Source organism: Pteronotus mesoamericanus, unplaced genomic scaffold (genome assembly GCF_021234165.1).
Source record: "Pteronotus mesoamericanus isolate MK-2021 breed Mesoamerican mustached bat unplaced genomic scaffold, CSHL_Meso_final contig_173, whole genome shotgun sequence".
In the NCBI taxonomy this organism is placed as follows: Eukaryota; Metazoa; Chordata; class Mammalia; order Chiroptera; family Mormoopidae; genus Pteronotus; species Pteronotus mesoamericanus.
The window spans coordinates 726,754-742,687 of record NW_026555072.1 but is presented as its reverse complement, the minus strand read 5'-3'; the positions used below and the strand labels follow the sequence as shown (position 1 = coordinate 742,687).

General features: G+C 38.9%; 1 protein-coding gene across 1 annotated transcript in view; it reads right to left on the bottom strand.

The window, feature by feature from the left end:
• The window catches only part of DGKK (diacylglycerol kinase kappa), a 159,911-nt gene that overhangs the window by 113,521 nt on the left and 30,456 nt on the right, over window positions 1-15,934 (bottom strand). The window contains exons 2-3 of the mRNA XM_054566361.1: window positions 9,086-9,112; window positions 3,416-3,430 (exon numbers count right to left, since the gene is read on the bottom strand). Of these exons, the coding sequence (XP_054422336.1) occupies window positions 3,416-3,430; window positions 9,086-9,112 (42 nt within the window). The remainder of the gene's footprint in view (window positions 1-3,415; window positions 3,431-9,085; window positions 9,113-15,934) is intronic.

Sequence of the window (15,934 nt, the reverse complement as noted above, 5' to 3'; positions counted from 1 at the left end):
GGGTAAAGTGAAAAAGCAATTACCATTAATTTATATGGAAAATTTTTGAGCATTCTCAGATTCAAAATATGACCTAACAAATTATACCAAATAACACATAAAACCTAAAATAACTTTATTACATCCAGTTTTACACTAAGTGTAACACCCTTATGAGCTCTCTTAGGCTTTTCTGATACCACATCTTGCTAATGAATGCACCAAATAAATGAAGATAAAGAACTGATGCTCATAGACAGAGTTAAAAGCTTTGACAGCTTGATGCTGGGATGCTGAGAATAGTTTCTGAGGAAGAATCTTGACAAGACCACTCCTGGTGCTCAGGAGGCACACTGCCTATATAACGACTGCTGCAAAACAAATCCTGAACTCTGTTTTCGCTTTTTGCCTTCTTTTGTAAAAGTAAAAATCCTCTTCTGATTTCTTTTGATTAGTAAAAATAGGCACTAATACAGATGTTTTATAAAAGCGAAGTGACATAAAGTGAACTTTCAAAAGCAGGGAATACTTGAACTCAGTATTAAAACTGTTAAGGAGCTTCTAAGAAGCAAATGGTAATCCATGGTGGGTGAGAAGGAAGTTCCTCTGTTTTTCTTTTAAAGTGACTAAGATTGACTAGAAGAGTAACAAGAATTCACATGTATACAGCACTTTGCGATTGATGAAATGCTTTTACTTTAGTTATTGAATCATCTCACACCCTCTGAAAGGCAGCTAACTAAATTCTGCTCTATAAAAGACACTCTGAACTTCAATTTCTTTAAGAGGCTTGCCCCATATATTTTTATTTCTAAGACATTATCACGACATTTGACCCTGACCAGAGTGGCTCAGTTGGTTGGGCATCATTCCACAAAGCAAAGCATTGCCTGTTTGATTCCAGGTCAGAGCACATGCCTGGGTTGTGGGTTCATCCTGGTCAGGTAGCTCAGGTTGCATACAAGGGGCAACTGATCCATGTCTCTCTCTCATGTCAATATTTCTCTCCCTTTCTTTCTACTTCCTTTGCCCTCTCTCTAAAAATAAATCTTAAAAAAAAGACATTTGAAGTTTTTTCCTCTCAAATAATATTGTCAATATTTGTTTTGTGTTTTTTGAGATTTTGCAGGATCTTGGGGTTAAAATATTTGTCAGAAAAATGTATGTCTTATGTTATTATAAAAACCAATGATAATCAGAATTCTATATGGGAATTTTTTCTTGGTGACCATCTTTACAGGTATACAGCTACTTCATAAAATGGGGCATACCTATACTCCTCTTGGTCCAAGCTGCCACATCCCTGTGGCAATATTTGTGGTGCTACAGATAGGAATAATTTACGAAGGGTTAATAGGACCCTTTTACATACTGCAATGCCATGTGACACCCACTGCTTCTTAAACCAGACCAAACTGCAGGCAGGCCTCCTAGTCCTTCTTTCCTGCCAATTCCATATGACATTAAAACCCAAATAGCACTACAATTTCTACTCTTAAATTCTCAAGGCTGACTGTTTTGTAGTGGGACTGAGTGTGATGGTGAGTTAATCACTGCAGACATCATTTGGCTTCATTCAAATGCAAGAATGCATGACTTATCAAGGCATAGGTAATTCAGGTCCCAAGGACAGGCAAAATGTCTTTGCCTAAACTGTGGCATCCCCTGCAGAGAAAACTAGAACTTTGAAAAGCTCTGCTTCAGTTTCCTTTGGGTTCTCTAGTAAGCCATTCCCCAAATCCATTATTCCCTGAAATTCTTGCACCCTGGCACAGGTGGTCTCTCTCCCTGATGCTCTACAATTCCACGTGTATAAATTAATTGTCAGCATTGAAAGTAAGCACTTCCATTGCTCTACATTTATTAAATATCTTCTATAAAATACCTCAAAGATTCTGTAAGGCAGCCCAGTTTCATATATATAATTAACACCTGCCTGGTGCTTAATTGGAAAAGGGCAATTACAGCTACTGCTGTGACCTTTTCCTATTGTTCACTCCAATCTCTAAAGCTTTTATTATATCTGCTATGTCTGTTTTTCTGTGGGTCAGTGGGTTTTTGATGGATGAGGGTTTTAGAGTTGCTTTTACCTTTTCCTAGCAAAAGGAACTCCTATTAAATAGCCAAATTGAATTCCGCCCCCACCCAAACAGTAGGCAAACATCATGACACACACTCTTTCCTATTACTCTCATACTATTCTTGGGAGGGAGGCTGGATCAAGTTGGGGATGAGTAGTGTATCACTCCCCAAGTGAGACCCAGACTCTCGTTATGAGTTCAACTGGGGAAAGCAGCTTTCTGCCTATGGCTCCTTTTGTTAAAAAACCTGGAACATCTGTTCCCTTTGCTTTGAGGCTGAGGATTATGGGAAGAGAACCATTTCCTAACTCAGGCCTGCCAAAGTTGATTCAGAGCAACAGTGTTTGATTTAGTTAAAATATAATGAAATATAAAGGTGCTTTAGGCTTTAAGAAAGGCCAGGTACACTGCTTTACTGAAAGCTTTATATTTCCCAGGGTCCTGATGATGTGGCAGGAGTCAGACAGATTGGCTCCAGCACTTACTAACTGTGTGACGCTGGGCAAATCACTTAACCTCTCTGGGTCTCAATTTCCCTGTCTGTTAGATGAGGATACTTCATAGAGCATGTGCCTGCTACACTCTACATGTGAGTTGCTTGTGGATTGTGGAGGCAGGAGCTTGTGACATAGCTCTACTCATCTTGTTAGTGGGAGCTTCCCTCCCTGGCACTAGCAAGCGTGGCTGGCTAAGGGCTGCAGCAGAGGGATGAGGATTAGGGTAACTAACTGTCCCAATTTTTTCCAGGACTTTCGGTGCTAAAACCAGGAAAGTCATAGGTAAACAAAGTCCTGTTGGTCATCCTAGCACTGAGGAATGAGATCTACCTATTGCTCAGTTCTACAAGGACTGTAGCTACAAATCCCTCTCATGGCCTCCTGTGCTAAGGAAAACTACAGAAGATCCTCTATGACCCTGCTTTCTACTAGTGAAATAAAATAAACTTGAGAATGATGTTGTGTTTTTCTTCTGTAGTCAAAAATTTTAACCAGTTTCTTGCATATTAGTTCAAAAGATAGTTTATACACACACACAAATATATACACACATATAGTATTTCTTCTTTATGTAAACCAGCATTCTATGCACAATGTTTTGTTTCTTGCTTTCAACACTTAATATATAATGAAGCCCTTTCAATATTGGTACATACTGAGCTGTCTCATTTCTTTTTATAATTACATAGCATTCCAATGCATGGATGTAAGATGATTTATTTAAATGGTCCTCCATTGATGGACAGTGGTTTAAAATCATATTCTATTACAAATGATACTACTATGACTCTCAGTATACACATGCCATTTTGCATTGGTGTGAGCACATTGATAAGATAAATATCAAGGATTGGTGACTTTAAAACTAGTCCACTTGGACTATAAAGCCTAAAAACATAAGTCTTCTCAAACATCTCTGTTCTCTTTCCTTTTCATTTTTCTATTATTCAAGTTTTCTAGGAAGGGTAAGGATCACTAATTAGGGGTTAGGGAAGAAGTGGACAATTTGGACCAAAGCTGACAATGTGCAGAAAGCAGTAACCTGGCTCTTGGTAATTGCCTTGGTAATTGCCCAGTGGACTAGCAGCCACTGGGAAGGGGGAAGAGCTTGGCTGAGTCTTACCAGACCTCCACACGAGTTTGAATGATAGTTTTGCTGCATTGAATTTTGAATCCTCAAACAAGCCATTTTGCTTCTACAGGATGATTGTCATTCTTATCTAGCCTGGGTGTCAAATCCAACCTAAGGATCACTCCAATTCATTTATTTCTTTCTCCCAGGGGCCACTATTTTACTCAGCAGGAAAAGTCATGGACAAATAATGTCTGTCGATTTCCCCTTAGTTTAAGCTAAAGAGGACCATGTACTGTGAATGATTTCACAAACAAGGAGGGAAAAAAATTACAGTTCTTTGAAGATGTGTCTGAAATGTCAAATCATGTATTTTGCACATTTTGATACTTTGTAACAACATGCTGGAGCTCCAACAGCATGTCTTGGAGCTCCTCAATCTGTGGACTTCAGCCATTAGAGGTATTTTTAAATGCTTGCAACCTAAGGCCAAAAGAAACTGCAAATATGCAAAGTTGTCACTCATTTGGCTACAACTCACTCAAAGAGAAAAGTGATGAAGACTCGGCCAAGTGCTTTCTGTGTATGAGGCTTTAAAAATACCTGCCTCTTTCAAATCATGTCATCATATGCCTCTAATAATGTAGGTGTGGTAAGCTCACATCACCTAACTGCATGTAATTGGGAGGCAGAGGACATTGCCTTATTGTCAAACTGGCCCCATGAAGACAACCATCTGAAGGTGTGCACATGACCTAAGAATACATTCACTAACAGGTCCTCTGGGGATGAAGTAGTTAGATAATAAATGGAGGATGAAGAGTTTTTGTTTTTACTTTTTCTCAGTCTTATGAAGTCACATTGACAAGAATCATGAGGTTGGTATACAGAAACTAATGCTAGAACCATTGGTTCTACTTGCTTCTTGCAAAAATGGGATAGTGAAATTCATTAATTCACTGGTATGTGCGTGTGTGTGTGTGTGTGTGTGTGTGTGTGTGTGTATACATAATTGTTCATGTTGCTGTACCCATGGTAGGTGAGAGCAGGAACAAGATCTCAGGTAAGGGCATCTCAGGGTCAGATTGGCTTGTGGGTTGGGTGAGAGATTTTCTATTCAACCTTTAAAATTGTGGATAACCTTTCTGCCTCTGAGCAAAGGACTGCCCCTGACTGAGTAAAATTGCCACATGTGGAGGAAGGAGGTGTGGTAGTTTGACAGACCACAAAACATGGAGGGAAAAGAGAGGGTAGAGGTTGTGATTGCAGGAGACACTAATCTGTCAAGGAAGAAAATATGTTGAGAGCCTTGGTTCCAGAGAAATTACTGGCCAGGTTAACAAAATCGAAAAACTTTGCCTATTGGTAAAAGAAGTCAACAGGGACAAGCTTCCTGGAGTAATAATAATGATAATAATAACAATTCCTAACAGTTGGTGAATCTTTACTATGTGGGAATTACTGTGTCAAATCATGTTACATGGAGATCTGAAGCTTGAAGAGATTAGGTAACTTCCCCAGTAGGTTGATAAATAGCAGAGCTAAAATCTCTCTTAGAGTTTTACAGGACATGGAAGACCAGTTCTTCTTCAGTGAAAGGGAAAAAAATAAGATTTAAGTAATTGGTCTTATTGCAAGTTATAACCTATTGTCAATTAACAGAAGGAAACAGGATTGGGGCAGGGAGAGATGTGTGGCATAAATCTCAGCTATATTGTTCAGTTTGTTTTTGTTTTTAATATTAAATGCTAAAGTAATTAAGGTAATAATTGTTTAATTTAGATAGCATTTTGTCAGCTATAAAGATCTTGAAGATTCTCACTTGACTCTGAAGACAACCCTGAGGAGCAGGCAAGATACGTAATACTATTGGCTTTTTTCCAGATAGGAATACTGTGACCCAAGGAAGGACCCAATGTCACTGTGTGTTAAATTAGATCTGGCCTCCAGACTTCCAGTACAAGGCTCTTTTTCATCGTGTCTCTAAGTTTTATGTTTTCTGTGTTGTTTGGTATCATTTTAATTAGTAATCTCTTTTTCAAAGCTTAGTTTCTTCTTCTCATCCTTCTTCTGCCATCTACAATATAACTCTCTTCTGTGATTGCTGGTTAAAGAAGTATGGCATAATCAAGTGTGCAATTGGAAGGCATCCTTGTAGTAAAAGAAGGTGATCCTATGCTGAGCCCAAAGGGAAACTCTTCTCTGACCTGGATGGCTCTTAGCAGCAATAATAAAAAATTAAGTTGGCTTTGCAAATGCTGCACAAAAGCATTCTACAAGGATCTTTCTAGGAAAGACCGAGAGCATTACTATCATCTCCTCCTTCCAAGAGCCACTTCCCACAGCTTGTCCAGATGCTTTACCCTAACACCTACTGCTAGCCTTTTCTACTTTTGGACCTTTGTTTGTGTCTCTGTTGAAACACCATCCAGATTTATATCCTTTTCCAATTTTTCCTTGCAGGAAAACACCTGGTAAAACTACAACCCCTTCTCTAGCTGGGCTATGCTTAAGGGGTTAAGGCTGCTCAAACTTTAAATGACTACTAACTACTAATTAAATTCTAGCAAGCACTGGCTAAGGTTTAGAGCAAGGCTGACCGTTACCATATGGATTTTGTGCTGATTAACTCTTGATAGCCTATTTTGGAGGGGGCATCAGAAAAGTACAAAAGTACTAGGGGAGAAGAAAAGAGAGAGAGAGGAAAAGGTCAGTGGTATTATAACTCAAGCTGATAGACCTGGAAGAGGGTAAGAGGAGTAGAAAAGGAATAAGAATATGATAAACATGTTACTTTGAAGGGGACGCTGGGGGTGGCAGCAAATACTAACAGACTTGATGACAAAAGATTCTCATTTTCCTACTAGTGGCACAAGAATTACCACTGGTATCGGAACTATCTCTCAGCCACCATTTCATAGGCTCTCAGATTGTACTCTAATCAGTGTGTGTGTGCAGCTTTCTGTTCAAAGTTGCTGGGGAGAAGGCAGCACTGACAAAAATGGTAAGAGAAGGATTATCAACTGAGATCTGGAGGGCAGCTACACTTGAATTACACACACACACACAAATAAAAAGTAGGCAAAATTTTCCTCTGGGAGGGATAGGTGACTGTTCTTTAATTGGAAACATGACCTAAAAACCTAGGATTGCTTAAAAAAGGTAAAGAGCAGGGGAGATAGCAAGGGAGAGTCCAGTGTGAAACAGACTCACTAATAACAATGCACACACACACACCAAAAATGATACAGAGAGAACTATGGGAACACAGCTAGCCCCTCTTGTGTCTTTCATCCTTCCATACATATGATAAAAAGTAATTACTCACAAACACATGTCTGATATCTACACCTTTTCTGAAATATCCACTATGACTAGGCATCCTGCTAGGCATGTTGTATATGTACATTAGTACTAATACAACAGCACTGCAAGGTAAGTAATATTAGCTTCATATTGTAGATAAAGTTTGGAATCTCAGAATGGTCAAACAACTTCTCTAAGATGACACACAGTTGCAAATGGGGATGACTTTGAACCCAAGTACATCTGATTCCAAAGCCTAGACACATTTCTGCTCATACCATAAACATTGCCTGTCTTTCCTGGAAAGTGAAGGTTAATTTGAAATGAGAGAGTGAATAGATAGTTTGCAAAACCACAAGAGATTTCAGTAATTCAGTTTGTGTTTTTCACAGAAATGGCATCTGAGAGATGGACACTGAGTTCTGTCAGTTTCCCAAGCCACCACCTCCTTGCTAGAACTGTAGAATAAGATGCTAAAATTTGGCATCTTTCATCAAAGGAAGACCGACACATAACAGACAAAAATATTAATATTGCTCAGGTCTGTTGCCATAATGTGATCTTCTACCAAATTAAAGATTGCAGGGATAGGCACCAGGAAGAGAAATTATTTAAAAATTAAGCAGATCAGAAAGGAAAAACTCAGCATAAAACACTCTTGTCACAAATTACAAATACTTGTCATAGCCGAGTTATGTCTGAGGGACACAATGCCCAGAGTGTCACAATTTACCCATTGTAGAAACTTGATGAATGTTTATTTTTTAAGTATATTTTATGGAATATGCTGTTATTGTTGTCCCATTTTTCCCCCTTTGCCCCCCTCCACCTGGTACCCCTTTCTCTCCAGCAATCCTCCCCTTAGTTCCTGTCCATGGGTTGTGTATATAAATTCTTTGGCTTCGCCATTTCCTATACTATTCTTAACATCCCCTGTCTATTTTGTTCCTAACAATTTATGCTTCTTAGTCCCTGCACCATTTTCCCCATTCTCCCCCTTCCTCCTTCCAGCCAATAACCTTCCAAATGATCTCCATACCTACAATTATGTTCCTGTTCTGGTTGATTGCTTAGTTTGTTTTTGAGGGGTTTTTTTTATTCAATTGATAATAGTTGTGAGTTTGTTGTCATTTTAATTTTCATAGTTTTTATCTTCTTTTTCTTAATAAGTCCTCTTAACATTGCATGTAATAATAGCTTTAGGGTGATGAACTCCTTTAGCTTTACCTTGTTTGGGAGGCACTGTATCTGCACTTCCCTTCTAAATGATAGCTTTGCTGGATAGAGTCATCCAGGTTGTAGGTCCTTGCTTTTCATCACTTAGTATACTTCTTGCCAGTCCCTTCTTGCCTGCAAAGTTTCTTTTGAGAAATCAGCTGATAGTCTTATGGGAATTCATTTGTAGTAACTCTCCTTTTCTCTTGCTGCTTTTAAGATTCTCTCTTTATCTTTAACCTGTGGCATTTTAATTATGATGTGTCTTGGTGTGGTCCTTTTTGCATCTATCTTGTTTGGGACTCTCTGTGCTTCCTGGACTTGTATATCTGTTTTCTTTCATTGTTTTTTTTGAAATAAGTTTTTCAATTTCCTGCTCTTCTTCTTCTCCCTTTGGCACCCCTATGATTCGGATGTTGGTACCTTTACAGTTTCCTCAGCCTCTCCTTGATTTTTTGAATCCTGTTTCTTCTTTCTCTTCTGATTATTTATTTCTTCCTTTTGTTTTAAATCATTGATTTGAATCCTGGCTTCCTTCCCTTCACTGTTGGTTCCCTGTAGATTTTTTTTTTATTTCACTTTGTGTAACCTTCATTTCTTTATTTTTTTTTCTGTACTCAATGAGTTCTCTGAGCACCCTTATCACCACTGTTTTGAACTCTGCATCTGATCTATTGTCTATCTCCATTTCATTTAGTTCTTTTTCTGGGATTTTGTTCTGTTCTTTCATTTGGGGCATATTTCTTTGTCTTCTCACTTTGGCAAACTCCCTGTGTTTGTTTCCATGTATTAGGTAAGAGCTGCTTTTACTCCTTGTCTTAGTGGAGTGGGCTATGTAGCAAAGACACCTATAAATTGTGTGGGGCAGAGCCTTAGGTAATTGCCTGGATAGGCAGCCCACTTCACCACTCCTTGTTTAAGTTTGTAAAGGGGACAGAGAGGGGACAACGCCTATCTGGCTTCTGGAGGTCTTCCCGGCACTTGCCTCCTTTCGGACAGTTCACCCACTTCCTATGTCTGATTGGTGCCCCTCCAGCTTCTGCCCTGGGGCTTGTGTACTCTCTAAGACCATGCAGGCCCTTTAAGCTGTAAAAATCTGGCAGTTTCTTCCGCAGCCCCAACCCTCATTAGTTTTTACAGCCAGAGGTAATGGGGATTTGTTAAGCAGACCAGGTGCTAGAACCCTGGGCTATGCAGTCTGGCCAGGGGCTGAGATCACTTGCTCCCAGGGTATCCCTGCTGATTTTTATTCATCACACATGAATGTGGAACTGTCTATTCTGCTGCCGCTGCTGCTTGTCCAGACCACACCACCTCTCCACCCCATCTCTGTGACTCTGCCCTTCATACTCATCTGGATGAATGTGGCTTCTTTAAATCCTTGGTTGTTGGACTTCCAAATAGCTTGATTTTCTGACAGTTCTAGGTGTTATTTGTTTATGAGATTCGGTTGTAATTCTTTCTATGGTTGCGTGAGGAGGTGAAGCATGTCTATCTACACCTTCATCTTGACAGGGAGTCTGATTAATGTTAATAAAGTTAAACTGAGTGGGGGAAAATACCCTTGGGAAGGACAATGAGAAAGGGTGTTCTCAAATATTCCTATCAATTGGCTCCTAAAAGCCAGTTGCTGTTGTAGGAAACACATGAAGATCCTGAAATTTCCAAAGACATATATTTAGGCAAAACCCAATTTAGTACAGTAAAAAGGAGCGTAGATTTTGGAGTCATATAAACCTGGATTTGAAACTCAACTCCATCACTAAATAGGTGTGTGCCCTTTGGCAAGACATTTAACTTATAAATCTCAGCATTTTTATCTGCAAAAACATATAATGGCACTTAACTCTTAATAAAGATCAAGAGAATATATGAAAGTGCTTAGTTATAAGTTGAAATTCAATACATATTTTTTCTTTCCTTCTGTGGATATGGTGATAATATTTCTTAACCATAAATTAGAACACAAATCTTATTAAGTGTGAGTACATATGTGGTTGCAACAGGGTATTGGAGGTTCAATTTGAAATCAGTATTTTGCCCCCAAAATTGGAGCATAGCTTACATACTAATAATCCAAGCCCAGAAGGTCTTTGCTATCAGAGTTTAGAGTGATTTTGATCTTTGTGGATTAGTCCATGAAAGCACAGACTCTTTCCTCCCATGAGTAACAGAGCAGGGATTACTGGAAAGGAAACAAAGAGTATAATAGAAGATCAAATTTAAGTCTGTAGAAGAATTTGTGCCTGCTTTCCCCATAAAGATGCTCAAAAGGTAATGCTGGGACTATGAACTCTTTCCACAGAAATAAAATATAGAGCATCAGAAGGATTTTTTTAATTTATTTTTTTATTGTTCAAATACAGGCATCTCCTTTTTTTGCCATTATTTTCCCCTGCTGATTATATAGGTAGGAATATTTAAAGTAAGTTAAGGGAAATGTTCTATTCCAGCCTGGGAAGAAACCAGAGTTAGAAAAAGTGGTGATGAAAACAGTTACGATTCGTGAACCCAAGTGTTTGTATCTCTTTAAATTTAGCACATAGACATTTCAAACCTAATTCTATCTGATGTTTATATTAAAACAATGAGGTAATTTTGAAGGACCAAATGAATAACTGAGTTGAACACATCCTCTTCTATTGTATTCCATTAACCACAACTATAGGAAACATAGATTCTAGAACCGCTATAATCTGCCATAACTAAGGCACCAACCACCTGGTGGCAATTTATTCTACTGATAGTATATCCTAATTCAGGGCCAATTATCTAGGAGGAAATGACTAGGTTTTTGAGGTCTAACCTTGCAAACTCAAAACTAATTAAATAAGATAAATTAAATATCACAAGACCAATTTCCCACATAACAAACAACTAAGGCAGGCTGTTATCATACTAACTAACAAGACCTATAACTTCATTGGACAGAACCCAGAGGTCTACAACTATCTACTTAACAACTTCTGCCAACCTAATGCAAAAATTCCAGCCCCTTCTTATTCTACTTTGCCATTCATGTGCCTTGGGTTTCCAAGGGAAGTCTAAATGTACAGTACACAATGAAACATAGCAAATGCATGTTCTCATTTTATTTGTGTACCTTTCAAAAGTTTAAAATGGCTACAGTTGATTTCATAGTCAACATATCAATCTCCTTGCCCATGGCTATATGGGATGACTATATACTTAAGCTATCCCCTCCAAATGGCTGTTCTTACTTTTCTTAAAGGATCCTTTTCCTCCTTTAACCCTTAATGCAGGGAAAGGAAATGTTCATTCTACTTAGCTCTCAATTCTGCAGGAACAGCTGAAGATTTGCTCTACCAACATGATACCAGTAAAACATTAAGAGTACTTTTAATGCAGAGAAGTTAGTGTAGACTAGGTAAAGATTACCTTTGCCAATGAACTAGTTATTACAGTGAAATGAACTATATGGGAACTCCATGTCTGCCAACAACCTCTGTGGTTTTCCTGATGAGCAATTTACCTTGGCATTCCCAACAGATGGGATTTTTTTTATTTTTCCATGTCTTTTATTAAATTTTATTTATTTATTTTTAGAGAGGGGAAGGGAGGGGGAAAGAGAGGGAAACATCAATGTGTGGCTGCCTCTCATGTGCCTCCTCCTGGAGATCTAGCCTGAAACCCAGGCATTTGCCCTGACTGGGAACTGAACTGGCGACCATTTGGTTCACAGGCCAGTGCTCAATCCACTGAGCAACACCAGCCAGGGCTATTTTTCCAGGTATTATTTACCTGGAGACACAGTAAGACTCTTCATGGCTCATGATTCACTGAACTATTTTTAGCCAGGAGTAGCCCCTTACATAATGAGAAGTAAGGGAAATGTGAACCCCAACCCATATAAACTTGGACTAAGTATGAAGGGGGAAAATCTTTGTGACCCTAAGATGTATAAAGTATATACACATACTATCTCCTCACTTAAGAACTCAGAGATGCATTGAGATGCTTTTTGGTCTATCTCAATTTCCTAATTGAGTCTCTCATATACAAGTCCTCCAAAAAGCATATTCAAAGGTAAGAGGACAGGTAGATTAATGGCTTGAAACTAAGGTGGCTAAATGGATATTTGGATAAAAGAAGGTGGTTCTGGAGTTGTCAGATAACAAAATCAAGGGAGGAATAATAGATGAAAAGATGTCAGTGAAGGGATAACAGGAAGGTAGAATTCAGTGTGTAAAACCTTTCACTCTATGGAAAAAAGTATCGAGCATACAATTTCCAAGAAGCTTACAATGTTTTGCACATCCTGCCTGATTTATCCTTTCAATATCCCAAAAAGGCAATGAGGAAATAGCTTATTATTTTCATAACTCATTGCCTTAATAAGTACACTTAGTGCTTTTCCTTCTCCAAGTTTAAAATGCCATATTTTCTCCATAGTATCTATTTTTAAGAATGTCAAAATGTGTTACATGTCAGGTTCATTTTATATTATTGCCAAATTTTTTCAGAATATATGTGTAGATATGTATTAGCCTAACTGTAATCCTTTCAGTAAATTGACATAAATAAATAGAAATGATACAATTTTACCTGGTCAAAATGCTTTCAGTCTCATTGATACAATTCAACAAATGGAAGAAATCTATTGATAACATTATTTTCTTCTTGAGTTCTAAATTCTAATTCAAGCTACAGCCCCAAAACAAGCTTCTTGAATCAAAATACTTAATTTCCTCAAGGGAAATGTCAGAAGGCCATCTCTCAATGTAGTGAATAACCTAGAACAACTAAGAGTTAAGAAAAATGAAAAACATATTTTTCACTTTCAGTTAAGATAGCAGCATTGACAGACATGGCTCACTTCATTGTACAACTACATCAAAAGTACAACTAAGATATAGTACAACAATCACTCAGAATCATCAGAAATCAAGTTGAATGGAACTTTGACAACTATGAAATTGAGTTGAATGGAAGTTTGACAATTACAAAATTAAAGAAACATATCCATCCAGATTGGTAGGAGGGGTGCAGATGAAGAACAGGCTAGCCCCACACCCACGTGTGGTGAATAAAAATGTGGGAGGGCCCTGGCTGGTGTGGCTCAGTAGATTGAGTGCTGGCCTGTCAAGCATAGGGTCTCTGGCTCGATTCCCAGTCAGGGCACATTCCTGGTTTGTGGGCCAGGTCCCCAGTAGGGCGTGCATGAGAGGCAATCACACAATGATGTTTCTCTCTCTTTCTTTCTCCTTCCCTTCCCCTCTAAAAATAAATAAATAAAATCTTTTTTAAAATTTTGGGAGGGGCATCTTGGGAGTGAAGAGTCCCAGCCCACACCAGGTCCTCCACCCAGCATTCCAGGGTCAGGAAGATAAGTCCCCACAACCTATGGCTGCAAAAACCAGCAGGGATTGAGTTGGTGGAAGAAACTTCAGGAGCCCCAGGCAGTTCCTCTTAAAGAACCCACACATGGACTTACCTACTCAGACTCACTCCCTCTGAGCTCCAGCACCAGGGTAGCAGCTTGAAAGGCACCAGTGGAATGGAGGGAGAAAATGAAGTGTCTGGCATCAAGGAGAGCAGAACCATTATCCTTTTGCTAAACCCTTCCCCTACAGAGCCCTTAAGCTGGTGTGATATCTGAGACTCCATCTACCTGGCTAACACTGTTTGACCTGCCTTGGAGATCCCAAGAGACTCTGCCCCATGCAACCTAACTGGCCCACCCAAGCTACTTTTCCATATAAATGGCTTGTCTTGGTTCATGCTTAACAACTCCCTAAATCTTATCAAATAAATAGCAAACTTCAGTGAGTCCAAGGCCCAGCAGTAGCAGCAGCCAGCTAAGGTTCACATGTTGGCTTTGTGTGAGAATCTTCAAGCCAAGTGCTAGTAGCAACCATCTCAGATTGTTTTACAGCTCAGGCAGGGTGGCCCTGGGAAAAACACAGGTAGGGGCTGACCTTGGCCTGCATCACCCAACCCAGGACCAGTGCACCCAGTGAACAGCTACAGACCACATTGGAGTACCACCACCCTGCCCCTGCACAGCGTTATTCTTCTCAGAGGGTGCTGGTTGGTGGTTAGTGGTCACAGCCAGTCCTTAGAGCTGAGCAGTCTGGGTAAATCCCTACCATTGGTTTGCCAATAGCAACTAAGGTTCAGCTACAAGAGAAGGGTGTACTCAGCCCATATGAAGGGCTCACCTCGAGTACCCATCTTGGGTGACAGGGGAGGCTGTGCTACTGGTCCCTACAGGACACCTACTACATTAGGCAGCACTACCAAGACAGGGAATCATAGAAACTCTACCTAATACATAGAAACAAACACTGGGAGGCTGCCAAAATGAGGATACAAAGAAACATGGTCCAAATGGAAGAACAGATCAAAACTCTAGAAAAAGAGGTAAAGGAAATGGAGATAAGCAATCTATCAGATGCAGAGTTCAAAACACTCATTATAAAGTGTTCAAGGAACTTAGTGAGGACCTCAACAGAATAAAAAAGATCCAGTCAGAAATGAAGAACACAGTAATTGAAATAAAGAACAATAACACGAAAACAACAATAGCGTGGATGAAGCCGAGAATCAATCAGTGATTTGGAAAATAAGAAAGCAAAAAACAACCCATCAAAACAACAAGAAGAAAAAAGAATTTTAAAAAATGAGGATAGTATAAGCAGTGTCTGGCACAACTTTAAGTGGTCCAACATTCACATCATAGAGATGGTAGGAGAAGAGACAGAGCAAGAAATGGGAAATCTATGTGAAAAAATAATGAAAGAAAGCTTCCCTAATTTGATGAAGGAAATAAACATACAAATCCAGGAAGCACAAAGAGTCTCAAACAAGATGGATGCAAGGGGATTTTAACACCCCATTGCCAAAAATGGACAGATTTTCCAGAGAAAACATCAACAAAATTACTGTGGAGCTGAATGATGCACTGAATCAAATGGACTTAACTGACATATATAGAATCTTACATCCCAAAGAGGAAAAATACACATTCTTTTCAAATGCTCATGGAACTTTTTAAAAGATAGACCACATGATAGGACACAAAGCAAACCTCAGCAAATTCAGGAAAATTGAAATAATACCAAATTTTTCTCAGACCACAAGGCCTTGAAACTGGAAATCAACCTCAAAGAGAAACTTCAAAAACTTGGAAACTCATGGAGACTGAACAGTACACTATTAAACAATGAATGGGTCAATAATGAGATAAGAGAAGAAATAAAAAATTTCTGGAAACAAATGAAAATGAACAGACAACTGTCCCAAACCTATGGGACACAGCAAAGGCGGTCCTGAGAGGGAAGGTCATAGCAATAGAGGCTTACCTAAAAAAGACAGAAACATTTCAAATAAAAGACCTAACACTACAACTTCAAGAACTGGAGAAACAACAACAAATAAATCCCAGAGCAAGTAGAAGGAAGGAAATAGTCAAGATTGGAGCAGAACTGAATGACATACAGACAAAAAGAACAATTCAAAGGATCAACCAATCCAGGAGCTGGATATTTGAAAAGATACATAAAATTGACAAGCCTTTAAGCAGATTCATCAAGACAAAAAGGGAGAGGGCTGAAATTAATAATATCAGAAATGAAAGAGGAGAAATAACAACCGATACCACAGAAATACAAGGATTGTCAGAAAATACTATGAACAATTATATGTCAAGAAATTTTAAAACCTGGATGAAATAAACAAATTTGTAGAAAAGTATAATCTTCCAACACTAAAGGAGGACAAACAGAAAATTGACCAGACCGATAACAGCTGGGGAAATTGAA